This window comes from Sciurus vulgaris, assembly GCF_902686455.1.
Source record: "Sciurus vulgaris genome assembly, chromosome: 3".
NCBI lineage: Eukaryota > Metazoa > Chordata > Mammalia > Rodentia > Sciuridae > Sciurus > Sciurus vulgaris.
In genome coordinates this window covers 185136655-185152064 of record NC_136463.1, presented here as the reverse complement: position 1 = coordinate 185152064, position 15410 = coordinate 185136655, and the positions used below count along the sequence as shown (strand labels likewise).

The window sequence follows — 15410 nt, the reverse complement described above, 5'->3', positions numbered from 1 at the left end:
TGCTGGGATCTGTGTTGTCACCATGCACACCAGGGTGAAGGCTGGGTGGGGTGCAGCAGGGACCCAGGGGGAGCCCGGGCTGGAGATCCATATCCAGGGAGGCCTGAGTCCTGCACAGCCACGGCGGGCCTGGCCCACGGAGAGCCCCGGGAGAGAGTGGGCCCTCCCGGGGGCAGGCCTGGCCTGGCTGCGACTGGGGAGCCCTGGGTCACTGGGTGCCTTTCCTCCTCCACCCCATCAGCTACATGAGGCCTGGTCACTGAAGAGTGGACCCACCCCAGGAAAACTGTTTCTGCCGCTGGCTGCTCGTCATCCAGATGCTCCAGGGAAGGCCATGGTCCCGAAGGCCAGGGCACGCCCCCTGTCATTCACTCCTTCCCTGATGACCCCCCGAGCCTGGCCTTGGCACAGCTTCCCATGGCACAGGCAGGAGCATCTCCAGGACACCATGGAGGTCAGGAAGGGCCAAGCCCAGGTGCAGGGAGGCCAAGGGGACCTGGGGACGGGGAGGCCTCCCTGAGATGGGCTACTATCTGAGACCTCAAAGCTGAGGAGGAGCTGGCCACCCAGACGGCCTTCCCAGGGAGAGGACAAGGTGAAGGTAGGGTCGGAGTAGCAGAGGCCAGGTGTGGGAGGGCCCCGGAGCCCAGGGCGGGGCAGGAGGAGGCTGGGGAGGGAGGAAGCACAGCATGGACGAGGGACTTCCTCTAGGGTTTTGGACCGAATCCTCAGGATAATGGGGAGCTGGAATGGGGTTTCGGGCAAGGGTCAGTCAGATCAGATCCCTAGGAGGAGGGTCCTAGGAGGGTGTGTGGGCAAGGGGAGAACCTTCTGGAGCCAGCCAAGCTCTCCTGGAGGGAGAGGTGGGCTGGGAGGGAGGCAAGGCAACTGGAGGGCACTGGGCCCCAGAGGTGGAGGGGCAGGAGTGGGCCTTCTGGATGGTTCCCAGCTGCATGTGCTGAGGCTGCCTGGGGTCAGCTGGAACTTCTTCAGGTTCAGCAAGGCCAGGTTCACTCCCTACCTGTTTCCTAATTTTTAATCATAAGTAGTTTCTCAATTAACCAACGTGTCACCAATTTTAGCACAAGCGAATGACGTAACAGACACCCCCAGCGCTCCCTCCCAAGTCAGGGGCAAGCCACAAGTGCCAACACTCCTGTGACACGCTCGCAGAGAAAACAGTGAAGTACAGACAAGTATAGTGTGCGAATTAAAATCCAAATCCCCGGCCCGCAGCTCGGTGGCAGAGCGCTCGCCTGGCACGTGTGGGGCTGAGCTGACCCCGCACCACGCACAGGAACACGACTCGAGTTCCCCAGAGACGGCCCCCTTAACCTCTTGCTTCTTCTGGATTTAAGAATATCTTTACTGGAGATCCGTCCCATGTGCATTTGCGGATCCTCGATTCTAGGTGATTTCCTTGTGATGGACGGTTGGCAGGGATGAAGGAACTGTGGATGACCTTCACAGACGTGCCACGTCTAGTTGGCAGCCCCGAGCTGGGCCGGGAGCTGGCCGTCCCATCTTGTGGTAAATGCCCTATGTGGGCATCTCTGATGGGAAGCGGAGTGTTCCTGTTACTCCCTGGCTGGGCTCCCACCGGGACAAAGGTGCTGCCTGGACTCCTGGGTTTCAGGAAGATGCCCGGCCTTTACACGTCCCTCCCCTGCAGCGTGTTCCTGTCTGTCCTGGGGGAGCCTGGCCAGCACCGTGCACTGTCCACTGGAAGTCGTGGCTACGGAATCTCTTCTGGCCTTAGAGAACCTCTCGCAGCACTATGTACCTGGTGTGGGTCCTGAAGAAGCTGAGGCCAGGAGGGAGGCCCACACCCTGAGGCTGACTCGGTGCCACAGTGAGAGTAGGGGCAAAGCCAGGAGGGGTGGCAGTCAGACAGCGAGTACCTGAGCAGCAGCAAGGTGTGGTGGCTGCCCAGCCTCTGTCCCACAGGGCTGTGACAACTGAAGGGACACACGGGCAGAGCCCCTGCTGCGTGCTCCACACCTGCTCCCCCCAGCTCTGACTGTCACCAGACCCCACCCCACAACATCATGTGTCCCAGGCTCCCTTGCAACCGGAGTGCCCCTGGCTGGTCTGGCCAGTAGTGTAACGAGGGCGCAGTGGGTCACCTCTCCTCCCGTCTCTCCTTCTCACCCGGACGCAGGCGCTGCTGTTGAAGTAACTAGCACCAGGGAGCAAGGTGGACCAGATGGCCCCAGGAGGCTGGCCCGGGCGGGGTGGGTGCTGGTGTGCTCCGCAGCTGTCCAGCCGGCCCCAGCTGGCCCACCTCCAGCCTCGTATTTTGTGAGGAAAAGTAACCTTTTAATTTACTTGAGCTGTTTTGTAAACGTTTGGCCTGAGACAATGACCAGCAGGACAATGAATGCCCTGACCCGTCGGAAGAGCACCTCCTCTGACCTTCTCATTTCCTGGAAGAAGGCCACCTTTGTGCATGGGGACTCTGGCCTGCTGGGGTGTGACATGCATGCTGGCGATATGCTCTCCGGAGCGTGGGTCACGTTCCTAGCCGGGGCAGTCAGGAGCACTCTGCACTGGGGGCTCCCTGTGTGCTGCAAAGTTAACAGGAAGGTCAGTATTCTTGAGGAGGGAGCATGTCCTCGACGCCTGCAGAAGCCCTTGAAGGCACCTGCCACCCCACAACTGTGGTGACACTGGGCTGGTGGCATTTTGGTTATACCTTCCTTATATCTTTCTGACTTTGGGGGCATAAAGATATGATTAAAGTCACGTGAGGAAATTACAATGATGCTCGTGATTATTCATGGCGTCGGGAATCGAGCCTGGCCTGGTGCTATTTCCCAGCTGCCTGCTACATCCCTGCCATTTTGAGTGGTGGTCTGGGACAGTGCAAAGACACAGCTGAGGCTCCTGGACTGTCGGGTCCAGTCGACGTGCTGGCCAGAGAAACCATGCCTTCAGGGAGCTTCTGTCCCTGAGAATGAAATGACCAACCAGGCCTCTCCTTCCACGCTGCAGCCCGCAGGCCAAGTCCCTCAGGCGGGGTGGCTGGCCCAGACCGTCCCCTCTCAGGTGGTCCGAGCCCTCCCTGTGACACACCTTCCCTGGAGCGGAAACCCAGTTAGTTGTGACAAATGCCCAACAGCAAGCGCGCGCACACACACACACACACACACACACACACACACTCTCTCTCTCTCTCCACGGAAGCAGCGTAGACATATTTTCATTTCTTTATTAGAAAGAGGCCTCCACACTCCAGCCGCCTCTCCGTTACTCTGCACAGCTTTCCTTTTCTTTTCCCCTTAGAATACTGTACAGCTGACACAAAAATCCCAAGGCAGGAAAATACAAACTGGCATATTTAATCCAAACGAGATCATATGAAATAACAAGCAAAGTGAAATGTCTGTCAATGGTTTTAATTACAGTACAAACAATATAAATAAAGCGTCGTTGAGCCATTGTGAAACATGAAGTTGCCGAATGAGGTAATATAAAAACAACCCAAACGACCCGTCTCGGGGGACCCGCCGCCCTTCCATCGCTATGCTTGGCTCTTTACAGACCAGAAGCCAGCGACAAGGGGGGCCGAGGTGCCACCTGGCCTGTTCCCACCCGGAAACGAGCCGCCATGTCACCTTGGGTCTGCTCCAGGCAAGGTGAGGACCAGGGCAGGCGGGCGGGACAGAGGAGCCGCCCCCTTGGGTGGCCGTGGCCACCTTTGGGCTGTCCCCTCTGCAGGCCGGGTCTGAGGCTGCAGTGAGGGAGACACGGCTCTGGGACTCCCCCACATCAAGGCCTTTCCCGCCAACACTATGGAGCAGTTCTAACCACTGCCTGCCCATCGCGGGCGGCCTGGATCCTGCTGGCGTCCTGGCGGAGGTGAGCAGGGCGTGAGCACTGGCCGCCTGAACTGGACCCAGCTCACGGCACTTTGGTCCCCTGTTCCCACCCTGATGACCCACCAGCAGGGCAGACCCTTTGGCCAGCTCCTGAGCGGAGGGCAGCGGGCTGCCTGGTCAGTGTCTGCACCAGGCCGACCAAGATCCCCGCGTCCGGGCTACACGGGCGGGAAGGCCTGGAGTTCCCGCGTGGAGGCCCCAGAGTGGTGGCCCGTGGTGGCGCGAGTCCTCCGAGGGACCCACAGTCAACCCTGACAGTGCTCTCAGGGCTGCTGTGGGTGCCACCCGGCACTGGGGAGACAGGGCAACGTGACCAGGTGCTGCTGCCAGCGGCTGGTGTGCCCAGGGACTCCAGCTGCCCCTCACCCTCTGCCTCTTGGTCCCTTCTTCCACCTGCATCTGACACCCCCAGTGTACCCGGACAGACAGCCCCGAGCCAGCCTTGCTCTCACTTGGGAGGCACCTGCCTTGGACCCCTGGCAGCTGAGTGCTGGGTGCCCACCCCCAGGCCTCAGGACTGGGTGGGAGGAGGTCCCCAGACAGGGGTAAACCCCAAGCCAAAATCAGACCTGGTGATGGACCACGGGGGGCAGGCTGCCAAGCGACCCTTTGCTGTGCTGCGGCAGGTGGCAGGTCATCGCGATGAGACTCCTAAACCGGCTCTTAAAACCCTCGGACCAAGACTTGTCTTACAGAATCCCTTTCCAGAAGAATCCATGTAGAACAATGATCTCTAACTTCAACTCTGACAGGCTGCAAACCCACGTTCAAACAGCAGCACTTACAACCTACACAGGGAATCTGTTAAGATTTTTTAAAATTTTGAGGCAGGGCTGCTTCTCTAAAGGGAAGATACTAAGGTTTAAGTTGTTAAGTGGCATCTTTGCCCCATGTAGTATGACGTGGGCCCTGATGCCTGGCTTCCCTAGTCAGGGACATCTGGGGTCCAGCTGGTCACCTCCCAACAGTGGTGGGAGCGAGTTCGAGGGCTGCGGCTCGGCAGTTCACCTACCTGGAGTAGCCAGCCCCCGCCCCTGCAGAACTGGAACGAGTTCTAATTTAGATGCTTGAGTGACAAGTACCCGCCCAGGCAGGGCGCAAAGCAAAAGCGGGGCCAACTGGAGGTGCAGCAGGGCCCAGGGGTCCCCTTGCCATGCTGCGTGCCAGCACCACACCTGGGCAAGTGAGCCAGGCCCTGTGGGGCTGCTTAGGGACGCAGGTGACATGCTCGAAGGACGCCCAGGCCAAGGCCCTGGCTTAGCTTTCTGGTGAGGGCGGAGGGTGGGAATCACCTCGGATGTGACTTCAGGTTGTGAGAAGCCCGAGTCCGAGAGGACGGTGGAGATAAATTCTGTTCCCTTTGAAGGAAAGATGTGTCCCTGCATATTTCTACCGAACTCCTTCCTGACTGCTTTTCAATCTGTTTGCTCGAAGGCCATAAATACAACTCGGGGAGTTCCAGAAAAGTCTCACGACCTTGAGAGGGCAGAGCAGATGGGGTGGGGGAGCCACGGGGGGCCAGGGCCCGGCCTTCCCAGCCTCTCTACCCGAGCCCTGTCTCACCTCCGCTGGGGAGAAGTTCCACCGAGGCCAGGCTTGGGCTGCCCGGGAGGGAGGCAGATTCCCCTCGTTCCCAGAACACCCTAACTGCAGGACGGGAGGGTGGGACCCTGGCGCCAAGGACACGGCTTGGGCAGGGGCTGCGGAGTCCCCTTTCACCAGGTCCAGACACAAGTTGGCTTGGGCCTTGGCAGGGAAGGTGGGCACGTCAGTGAGCTGGACGCCTGCCCTCCACTTACACAAGCCCACCTTGGGGGTCAGGGGTGGCGGAGCCTAAGGGCACACTCAGCCAGCCCAGGGTGCCGCCAGCGAGCACTGATCCTGGCAGGGAGGAGGAAAGGGCACCGTGCAAGCACCAGCCAATGCCACCAGAAGGGCGTGGGAGGGAGAAGGGTGACTTTGCCTGAGGCACGTGTGGACGGCATGGGGCGATGCTCCGTCCCCTCCTCTAGAGACCACCACCAAGAGAACGAGCAACGTTCCGACCAATGGGGGTGAGGAGGTGGGAGTGGGCAGGGTCCAGGGACTTCTGTCAACACTCAGGGGCCCACGGGAGAGCACCTGGGCTCAGCAGAGGCAAGCCACCTTGCCTCTCCCCTGTGCCATGGCCACTTCCCAGGACACTGGCATGAGGACATGATGCCAGCTGGGGGCAGGTGTCCAGGTGTGTGCTGACTTCATTTCTGTTCCTGACAAAGGCTCCCAATTCCTGAGCATCACCCTCTGCCAAGTGTGAGCTGGTGTTTCCCAGGCTGGGTGGAAACCTCCCCACGCCCTGCAAGTTCCGCAGGTGAGGACAGAGCTGGAGGCCGGGCGCCTGCCTAAGGCTGCCCGCGTCCTCTGGGGACGTGACAGGGCTCTTTCTCAGCAGACCACATTCTTCCAGTGAAGTTAGTAACAGCCCGGGTGTGGAGGTGGGGGACGCGTGCACACATGTAGGTGCCAGAGGACGTCCACGCCCCGCGGCAGAGGACAGATGCCAACAGACCTCATCAGGCTGGGAAGAATGCAGCAGAGGGAGCTCGCACACACGGACCCGTGCTGAGCCGAAGAGGCTGCTCGGCCCGGACGGTGGCCTGCAGAGAATGTGCCTATGTCGGTACCCAGAGCAAGAGTGACTGGCTGGTGGTGAAGCTCAGTGACAGAGTGTGTGGACCATGCGCGTGGCCCTGGCTTCCACCCGCAGCACCAAAAAAAAAAAAAAAAAAAAAAGAAATTCAGTAAGAGCCCGCTCTCTCCTGCCTTTCAGGGCCACATAAACACCATTTGCCCTGCACCTATGACACTGCACCTATTTTTGGGATCAAAGACTCATGAACCTGTCCCTCCCTTCCTCCCGAGCTGCTCAGTCCTGGGGCCTTACTGGGGTGCTAGGTGCCCTCCCCTCCCTGACACCTGAGGTCTGCTCGCCCTGGTCAGTTGTAGCCCCTTCCCCTGCAGGTTCCCCTGGCTACTGAAGAACTCCGGCCAGGTCTGTGCTTCCCACGTCCCCGGTAGTGACCACCAGGCCACGCTGTGGTGCTGCCAGCTAGACCCCAGGCGCGTGGCCTGCTCCTTGGGCCCTCCCAGCTGGTGCTCGCTCAGGGAGTTCCACTGGGAACAGAAAGGTCATGTGGACTCTGCAGTGGTGGCCACTCATGTCACTGTCACTTCAGGGGTGGGCATGAACTATGCAGGTCCAGCCCCCTTCCATCCTGTTCATTTCTAACACTGGCCCTGCCCCTGCTTCATCCAGACTGTGTTGGTGAGCGTTGAAATGGGAACCAAGAAAGGACCAGGGCCTGACGCTGGGACCTGAACAGAAGCCACCACTCCCCTTAAAGGGAAAGAAATCCTGGAAACCCCGCTGCGGCTTTTCCTTCTATCGCCAAAACATGGGCTCCAGAAAGCTGGCAGCCTTAGCAGGGCATCGCAGCCACACATGTCAGGGAGTGGCAGGTCCCAGCACTCGGGCTGTGGAAGGCGGAGTGAGACAAGAAGTCATTTGGGAGAATATGATACTATAAACACATATAGTATGTACACGCTCGTGTGCATCCCATGAGAAGCCTTACGGGGACTTCCGTTTTTTTCAAAAGAAGGTTCCACTATGGTAAAGCATTCCTAGAGTGAATCAGCTACAATGAGATGGCCTAGGAGTTTCGGTCATGTCCTATCTGTGTCTACAGAAGTCTGCAAGGGGGATGTGCAGAGCAGGACTGGATGCTAATGTAGCTGCAAAAATAGGCAATGACATTTTTTTCTCTATTCACATTTAAAATAACTACACAGTGATGAAACACAGACTTAGAAGCCAAACGGAGGGGTTATAGAATAGCGGTCGAGGTCCTCGGAACTGTGGCTTTCTGCACCTGTGACAGTTCTGGATACTGGTCAGTTCCTCTGAGCTTAATTAACATTAGAAATCTCCGTGAAACACTTACCCACATATAAATTCTGTGTAAAGCTTTATTCTCCCCCAGCTACTTTAATTCTTTTTTTTTTAAAAAGTGAAAGAAGAGGAAAAACTTTTACAAAATATAAGGTTTAATATATGAGAGCAAGGAACTTCTCCAGAGGCTGCTGGGCGAACGTGGCTTTGCCTTCCTGTGCTAGGTCAGCCCAGAGCCCCGGCTCTCCGCGGGACGGCCTCGATTCCTGCCATGCGGCCCGAGGGCTCTGGGCAGAGCGGCCCCTTTCCTTGTAACGTAAGGTGCATCATGATTGGCTTTTCTGTCCTTGACCACCACGCTGAAGGGGCGGAGTCCGAGGCCACCCGCACCCCTGTGATGGCAAACCAGCAGTACCGGGAGGGCCTGGAGCCACGCTGACCGCGGTTCTCGGGAGCTGGGCTGCGCCGGCACCACGGCAGCTGCTACCTGGGCGCCTTTGCCACATACCAGGTCTGGGTTCAGAAAATCCCTCGCCCGCTCTTGGCTGGCAAAAGTGGTCTCAGATCTAAGTCAGGCCTTCCAAGAAGTCACGCTCCTTCACCCTTCCTAATACCATCCGATCCAGTGTCTTTTTTTTCTTCCCTTTCCCGATTTTAATAAGCAAATTGTACCACTGTCTTATTTTGATATGTTCCTTTTTAAAGGCTGTATATCACTTTAATGGAAGTGTTTACTGCTGGGAATATTTTCCATGTACAATGATCTGTAACCCTCTTATCTCAACTAGTTGCACATTATTAGTTCACATCCAGTTCAATTTATAAATTAACAGAGGTGCCATTTGTCTGTACAAAAATCAATGCATATTTATGAACTTCTTTTATTCAAATAGATTTTCACACATCTTATCTAAGGACCTAAGACAGAAGCCTGGGTAAGGCAGGCCACGCGGCCCGGGAGTGACCGAGGCCCACTGCATCCACCTTGGCCAAAGGACAGAAAATCTCTCTCACTTTCAGAAAAAAAAAAATAGCCTTTTGTATATTTGCTTAGTTACCAAACGCTCAAGAAGCTGCTCTCAGCCGCGCTGGCTGCTTCCTTTTGAATTTCCAAGTTATTCTTATTTATTTTTTCCATTTTGTTTTTGCACCAAGGAGACTGCAGTCAAATAATACTCAGCAACTGATTTCCTCTCTTTGGACTGAAAAATTAAACAGATACTAAATTATGACAGTGAATTTAGAAAGGAGGGCTCCGAGGACTCAGAGAACATGCCCGGGATAATGCGCCGCGTCCCGGAGTATCGCAATCACATCGCGGCAATCACCGGAGCGTGCGGCTGCCTACCTCCTCGGCTAATGTGCTCTCTCCTCGGTGATGAGTAATCATGTCCTATTAAACAGCGGTAATGCTGGAAGAACTCAACTATACAAGCGTAATGAAGCCAGTATTCTCCCTGGACAGATTAGCTACAACTGATTTGACACATACCATCATAGGGGCTTCAGACCTGACAAACTCTGGGCTTGCTCCTGATTTATGCCGTCAAGCTCCTCGGAGAAGAGATGAAATCCAAGCGCTCCGTTTGGTAGAGGTGAAATGTACTGATGTGCTTAACTGCCAGTTAAGGGAGTTGCCCCTTCTCCCCGCTCCTCACCTCCCACCCCCTCCTGGCCCTTGTCCCCGTGCCCCGCTCTGTCCACAGGCCACCAGGGCAGGGGGCCTGCGCCGTGTGCTATCATCAGGGAGCCGAGGCCCGTGGTCTCTCCTGGGCTGCCTCAGGAGTGCGTGGAAAGGAACCACCTCTGCAGCCTCCTGGCCTCTTCTTCCACCCTCGAGGACGTCCAGGTTTGGAGGTTGCTGGGGGTACGTGGGCGGGAGGTGACCAGGAAGAGGGAGGGGACGTGAGGGACTCACGGTGCTGTGACTTCCAAGAGTGGGTGGCGAGGCGGGCCGGAGTGGGGCAGGCGTGGCCCTCAGATGATGCTGGGCACCCTCCCGCTGCTGTTGTTGCGGTTGCTGTTCTTCCGGGACAGGTTGGGGGTGGCCATGAGCACGCAGCGCTCGTCGGGGCAGCCGTACTGCAGCAGAACCTCCGCGCACTCCTGGCTGGGCGCCTGCCGGGCGTAGGCCAGCGCCGTGTTCCCGTGGGCGTCGCGAGCCAGGACGTCCACCCCGTACTGCAGAGGCAACAGAGAGCCCATCAGTGCCACCGGGACCAGAGGGGGGGGGCAGGGACACCTTCTCCCAACCCTGCACGGGGGAACCAGCTAGACGACCTGGCCGGGAGCCGGCAGGACCCAGGGTCCGCGGCCACTGGCCTGCAGCCAGCACCTTCGCAGGAGGAGCACCTCTCCCAGCCAGAGCCCTCCTTTCCCACGACACTAGTGGGCCAGGGCAAACTTCAATTCTGCTGTCTCTCCTTGACTTTCCAATTATAAATGAAAAAAATAAATCACTTTAGAAACATCTCAGAGGCAATTCATTTTCATTGCAGAAAATACACGAGTGACATGTTAAGAACACAGGGAAACGTCTCCTGAGACCTGGCCACTCAGAGTCACCTCTGCTGAGACTTCAGTGTGCTTACTCCAGGGTTCCTTGAACCTAGGTGCACAGGCGTGACTGAGGTTGGACTACACGAACACTCCGTACTTCTCTTTTTTTACTCGACACTGGGTGTGCTCACTTTCTTACATCATTAAGAAGCACTCCCAGGCAGGCTCATAAGGCGCCGTGCCGCGGACTCCACTCGCTATTCCATAGCTGGTACACATTTTGCTCAAAAGCTGTCGCTGGTGGAGGAAACGGAACTGTGGTGTGCATGCACGTTTTGCGACCTTCACGGGGTCCGTGACCATCAGAGAGAAGGCGAGGAGGGAAGTCCCGCCTTCACACGCAACATTCTTAGGCCTGCTGCTCATGAGAAAGGTGTTCTGCCACCTCTGCCAGGTCACAACAGCGAGAAGCAGGGCCACTGGAGGCCTGCTGGCCAACTTGAGGGGGAAAGCGGCGTGCGCTGGGAGGGGCTGAAGCGTGTGCCTGTCACTGCTGGGTGGGAGTCCCACCCCCCAGTCCAGTGTGACTGGTATCCTCTAGGAAGAGCACGACATGCTGGGTGTGCCTGCCCAGAGGAGTGGCCACGTGAGGACACAGCTAGGCGGCAGGCTGCGGGACACCTGGTCCTGGGCTTCCAGCCTCCAGAACTACAAGAAAAGGTGTCGGCCGTGTCCGCCACTGGGTCCCTGGCATTTTGCTGCTGCAGCCCAAGCAAACTAAAAACGATTGCTTTCTAATTTGCATTAAATCACTGGTATTACTACTGGGCCAGAGTGAGGCTAAATATTTGACTAATTTTTGATTTAGCATCTGAGTGTCTGGTCTAATTCTCCAATTGTGACCATCAAAAAGTAACTAAAGCCACGCGGAAAGCTGCCCGGCTCCTCGGCGGTGGGACTGAGCTGCACGGCCGCCTGGGTGGAGGCAGAGGAGCCCCAGCAAGTGCCCCTCCTCGGGGCAGTGTCCCCGCTGTGGCATACCCATCTCCCCCCACCCCAGGGACTCCGGCCAGATGCCCTGGCAGCTGCGGGGACCACAGGCAGGGCAGGATCACGCGTGGCACTCGAGCTTCCACATGAACGAAGAAACATTTCCAAGTACAATGCACAGAGAATATTCCAGAGGAAGCCCTTGGACGAACTCCACCTCCTCCGGCCGCAGGGCTAGGGGTCTACCACTTGCGTTGTGAATGAAAACACCCGGGGTTTGGCAATGGGAAAGGCCCGTGAGCCATGGAGTGTAGGCTTCCCTGGTCCCCAAACAGGATGGAAGTGAAAAAGGGGCCATGGCCACCATGCTTGACTGAGGGGCCATCCTTGGGACAAACCTTCAGAAACCGGCAGGTGCTACCCCAAGTCACCCGTGGAGGGTATCCCATGGGCTCCGCCACCCCGCCATGTGCCCACCCCAGCCAGCTGCTCCCTCCCGTGCACCCGGTGCCTCCTGGTGCCCACCCTCACACAGGTGAGTCCAGAGGGCAGGGGCCACCACACTTCAGCCAAGTTCCCTCTTAGGATTCAGTCCCATTTTCACACCGGACAGAGGCCGGAGGAAGAGCAGGGTGCCGAGAGCCTGGCACGGAGCGGGCGTGCCAGCCACCTACCCAGATCAGCAGCTGTGCCAGGACCACGTTGCCCTTGCGGCAGGCCAGGTGCAGCGCCGTGCGGCCGTCTCCCTCCCCGCAGGTCTCGTTCACCTCCTCCCGGGAGCCGTGTGCCAGCAGCAGGATGACTGTCCGCAGGTCCTCGTCAGCTGTGGCTCGCAGCAGGTGCTGGCCCAGTGACAGCTCAGTACAGGGCAGCGGGGCCAGGAAGAGCTTCTGCTCGTACTTGGCGCGGATCCACCGTTCCTTCTCCTCCCTGCAACAGCCACAGACAGGCGTGCTCACAGCCAGGCAGGACCACCTGTAAGCCCTGCCCTGCCGGGCGGGAGGCAGAAGGGTCAGGCACAGCGTGGCAGGGGCAGTCAGCGGCGGGCGCGGGTTTATCTACGGTTCCTAAAGTGGTGCCCACACCTGTGCGTCCACCACCTGGCAGCTTAATAGGAGCGCGAGTTCCCTGGCTCCACCTGAGCCCCCTAGGCCTGCAGGGCCTGAGCCGCCCTCGGGGTGAGAGTCGGGCCTGGATACGCCCACTTGAGCGCTTTGATTTTAGTGCTGCAGCTGTGACCTTGAAAGGTACCAGTGTGCCCTTACTCTATGGGTCTCCTGCAGGGTCTCCAGTGTTGAGAGGCCCTGGGGAGCGCCCACACAGCATGGGCGCCCCAGGAGGAGCAGTCTACTGCTGTCCCTCCCTGGGCTCCGGCCAGGTGTCCTCCAAGCCCGACTCAGTTTCAACTGTGCACAGCGGCACTGGGCCCGGAGAGTCCACTCTCGCTCAGGGCTGATCCTGGGCAGGCTGGTTCTTCCTACACGGCACATCGTGAGGGCCACTGACCTGGGGCCCGCTCCCCATAAGGGCAGAGGCCAATGGGGAGGTTTAAAAGCAGAGACTAAGCTGGTGACTTGTGTGCAGGTCTGTGATCCATTCAGACTCAGGATAGGCTTGGTGGAGGAGGCAGGAAGTCCAGGAGTCCTTATGTGACTAAGAACAGCTGGGTTTTCCGAGGGAAGGTATCCCAGGGCCTGGCCTAGGAAGCAGGCAGGTGGCTTCCTGCAACCGGAGCCAAGCCAGGGGCAAAGACAGGGGAAGCCAGGGAGGCTTGGCAGGTCTTGAGTGGGAGAGGACGAGGAGTGTAGCGGGTCCCCGGCTCCCCCGCAGCCTGGTGGGACTGAGCTCTCCAGGGGGTGTTCACGGTCCAGAGGGCCTGGGACCCTGCCTGGGAAATGGCTGGGGAGGCTGAGGAAAGGGGGGGGGGGGCAGGGTGGGGAGAGAAGCCAGAGCAAGGAGAACCCGGCAGCCAGGCAAGCGCATGGCCAGAGGGAAGGGTCTGGGTTGGGGTTGGTTTCTCAGGCAAACAAAAGACGTAAGAGACAGAAAACTCGGTGAGAAACAAGGGGGAGGACAAAACTCCTAAACGCAGCAGCATGCCATCTTGCAAGCAGCCCCGGTGAGGGTGCTCCGCGGTCCTCACCGCTTCCTGATGAGGGTGATGAAGATGGAAGCGCCTGGAGCACAGCCAGGGAAGCTCCCCAGGATGCGGCCATCGGGCATCGCCAGGGAACACTGCCCCCGGCCATGGGGAACCGCTAGGGCCCTCCGGCCCTCTTTCCGCCACAGGCTCACTCAGGACGCCCAGAAGAAAGGCCTGCTCACACCTTGAGCCCTGTTGACACTGCGCACCCGATCGAGGGTCGGCTGGCCCTGGCTGCCTGTAAGTACTTAGGCAAACAGAGGCTTCCAGGAGTAAACCTGGATTAGTTCCGCTTCACTTCCTGGTACATGCGGGTGACCCCAGGGTGACCCCTGACTCTTTCATTCCGAGATTTCCAGGACAAACACTGGCTGGTAGGGTGACCTGCGCTCCACCTGGGCAGAGACCCAGGTACAAAAGCGAGACTGTGTCCGGAAATTCCGGTAATGGAGAGGAGACAAAAAACCCCAGTGGTTTTGAAATTATCTTAAAAACCTCACTTATGTTAAACATTTGTTGATGCATTTCATAAATCACAAAAGAGAAAGAGCAAAACGTGAGTTAAATGGAAAGGGATAATGGCGTGGGATACGTCCAGATCTCCACGTTCCAATTTGCTAACTCTCATCTTTTCGCCAGGCATAAAACCAGACCGTGTTATTCTGCTCCGATTGGTTTTAATAGCCATTGCCAAGTCATCCAGGGTGAGCGGAGAACTTATCGGGGGAACTCCAGTCCCGACCGCAGTTATTAAATGTTCTTTTTAATATTCTAATACCCCAGCTCTGGCCCCCTTGCTGGGGTCTGGATGCTCTGAGGATGGCAGCCACCCGCCCTCCTGCCCTCCGATGCGGCCACCACGGGAAGCTCCAGGGCATTCATGGACAGTGAATGGACAGTGGGATGAGCTGTCACTGCCTTAAAACCGAAGCCCTCTGGATACAGAGTGAAGCGAGGTTCGGGAGCCTTCTTTAAGAGAAAGGCCGCAGCGTAGTAAGAGAGCCCGGCTCCCGGGGGCTGGCGGCTCAGCAGGTGCTGTCGCTGACGGCTGCTTGAACCTGGAACTCAATACAAAGAGGGGCTCAGTCCTCCTGGCCCTCCCCCTCTGCCCAGGACGTCCCAGATCTGCTCAGCGCATGGCTCTAATTGTGGCAGGTGGTCACGGCCCTTCGGGAGACGTCGTGGGCTCTTTCAAACACAGGCCCTTGGGACTGTGATATCCCAGCATCTTTCCAGACGGCTGGAGGTGGCCTTTCAGGGAGCTAAGGGAGCCGGCGGTGGCTTCCTGTCTGTCCAACGTGACTTCTGTTAGCAGTTGAAGCCTGGTTAGCACAAATGTGGCCCAGGCAAGGAAACTGCACCTTCTCCAGAGCACAGGGAGGGGAGAGAATCTGCTGTGGATGCTGGGCTCTGCTGTGGTTTCCAGCCACAGAGACATCAGGCTCTAGGGCCTGCTTTCTTCTTAGTGGTGCATGCTCTCACCTTCCTAAGACTTGGACCCTCGTTTTCTCATCTGTAAAATGGGCCCAGCAATATCTACCCCAGGCAGGCTGATCTGGGGTCTGAGATCACACTCTGGACCATGTCCTGGCCACAGAGGCCCCTCTGAAGACAGTGGCTAGTGTTCTTTAAAGCACAGAGCACTCACAGTGAGGTGGTGCCTGCCTCCGAGGTGCTGGTGGCACAGGGCTGGGGCTCCTCGCTGCTGCTGGAGGGGTCCAAACATGCAGACACACTCACAAGGGCCCCGGATGCGACGGCTCAGCACGGTGAGGTGAGCTGCTCTTGGCCGGGGGCCTTGACAAGTCCATGGGTGTCTTGTGGGCCCCAAGGGTACAGAGGGCGCTGGGTTACTGAAACAACCCTGTGCCTGTCAGAGTTGCCAGTGCCGAGTGACTGGCCTTTGCCCACAGACGAGAAGCCTAAAGTGTCTGGATGTTATGGACTGAACTGTGCTCCCTGCTCC

At 57.9% G+C, this 15410-nt stretch overlaps 1 protein-coding gene across 11 annotated transcripts in view; it reads right to left on the bottom strand.

Moving 5' to 3' along the window:
• Positions 1-8673: 8673 nt before the first annotated feature.
• The window catches only part of AGAP1 (ArfGAP with GTPase domain, ankyrin repeat and PH domain 1), a 479134-nt gene continuing 472397 nt past the window's right edge, over positions 8674-15410 (bottom strand). For all 11 annotated transcript variants that reach the window (XM_079132266.1, XM_079132265.1, XM_079132259.1 and 8 more), the window contains 2 exons: positions 11976-12231; positions 8674-9993 (listed from right to left, as the gene is read on the bottom strand). In XM_079132266.1, coding sequence (XP_078988392.1) covers positions 9790-9993; positions 11976-12231 — 460 coding nt within the window. In that variant the 3' untranslated portion in view covers positions 8674-9789. The remainder of the gene's footprint in view (positions 9994-11975; positions 12232-15410) is intronic.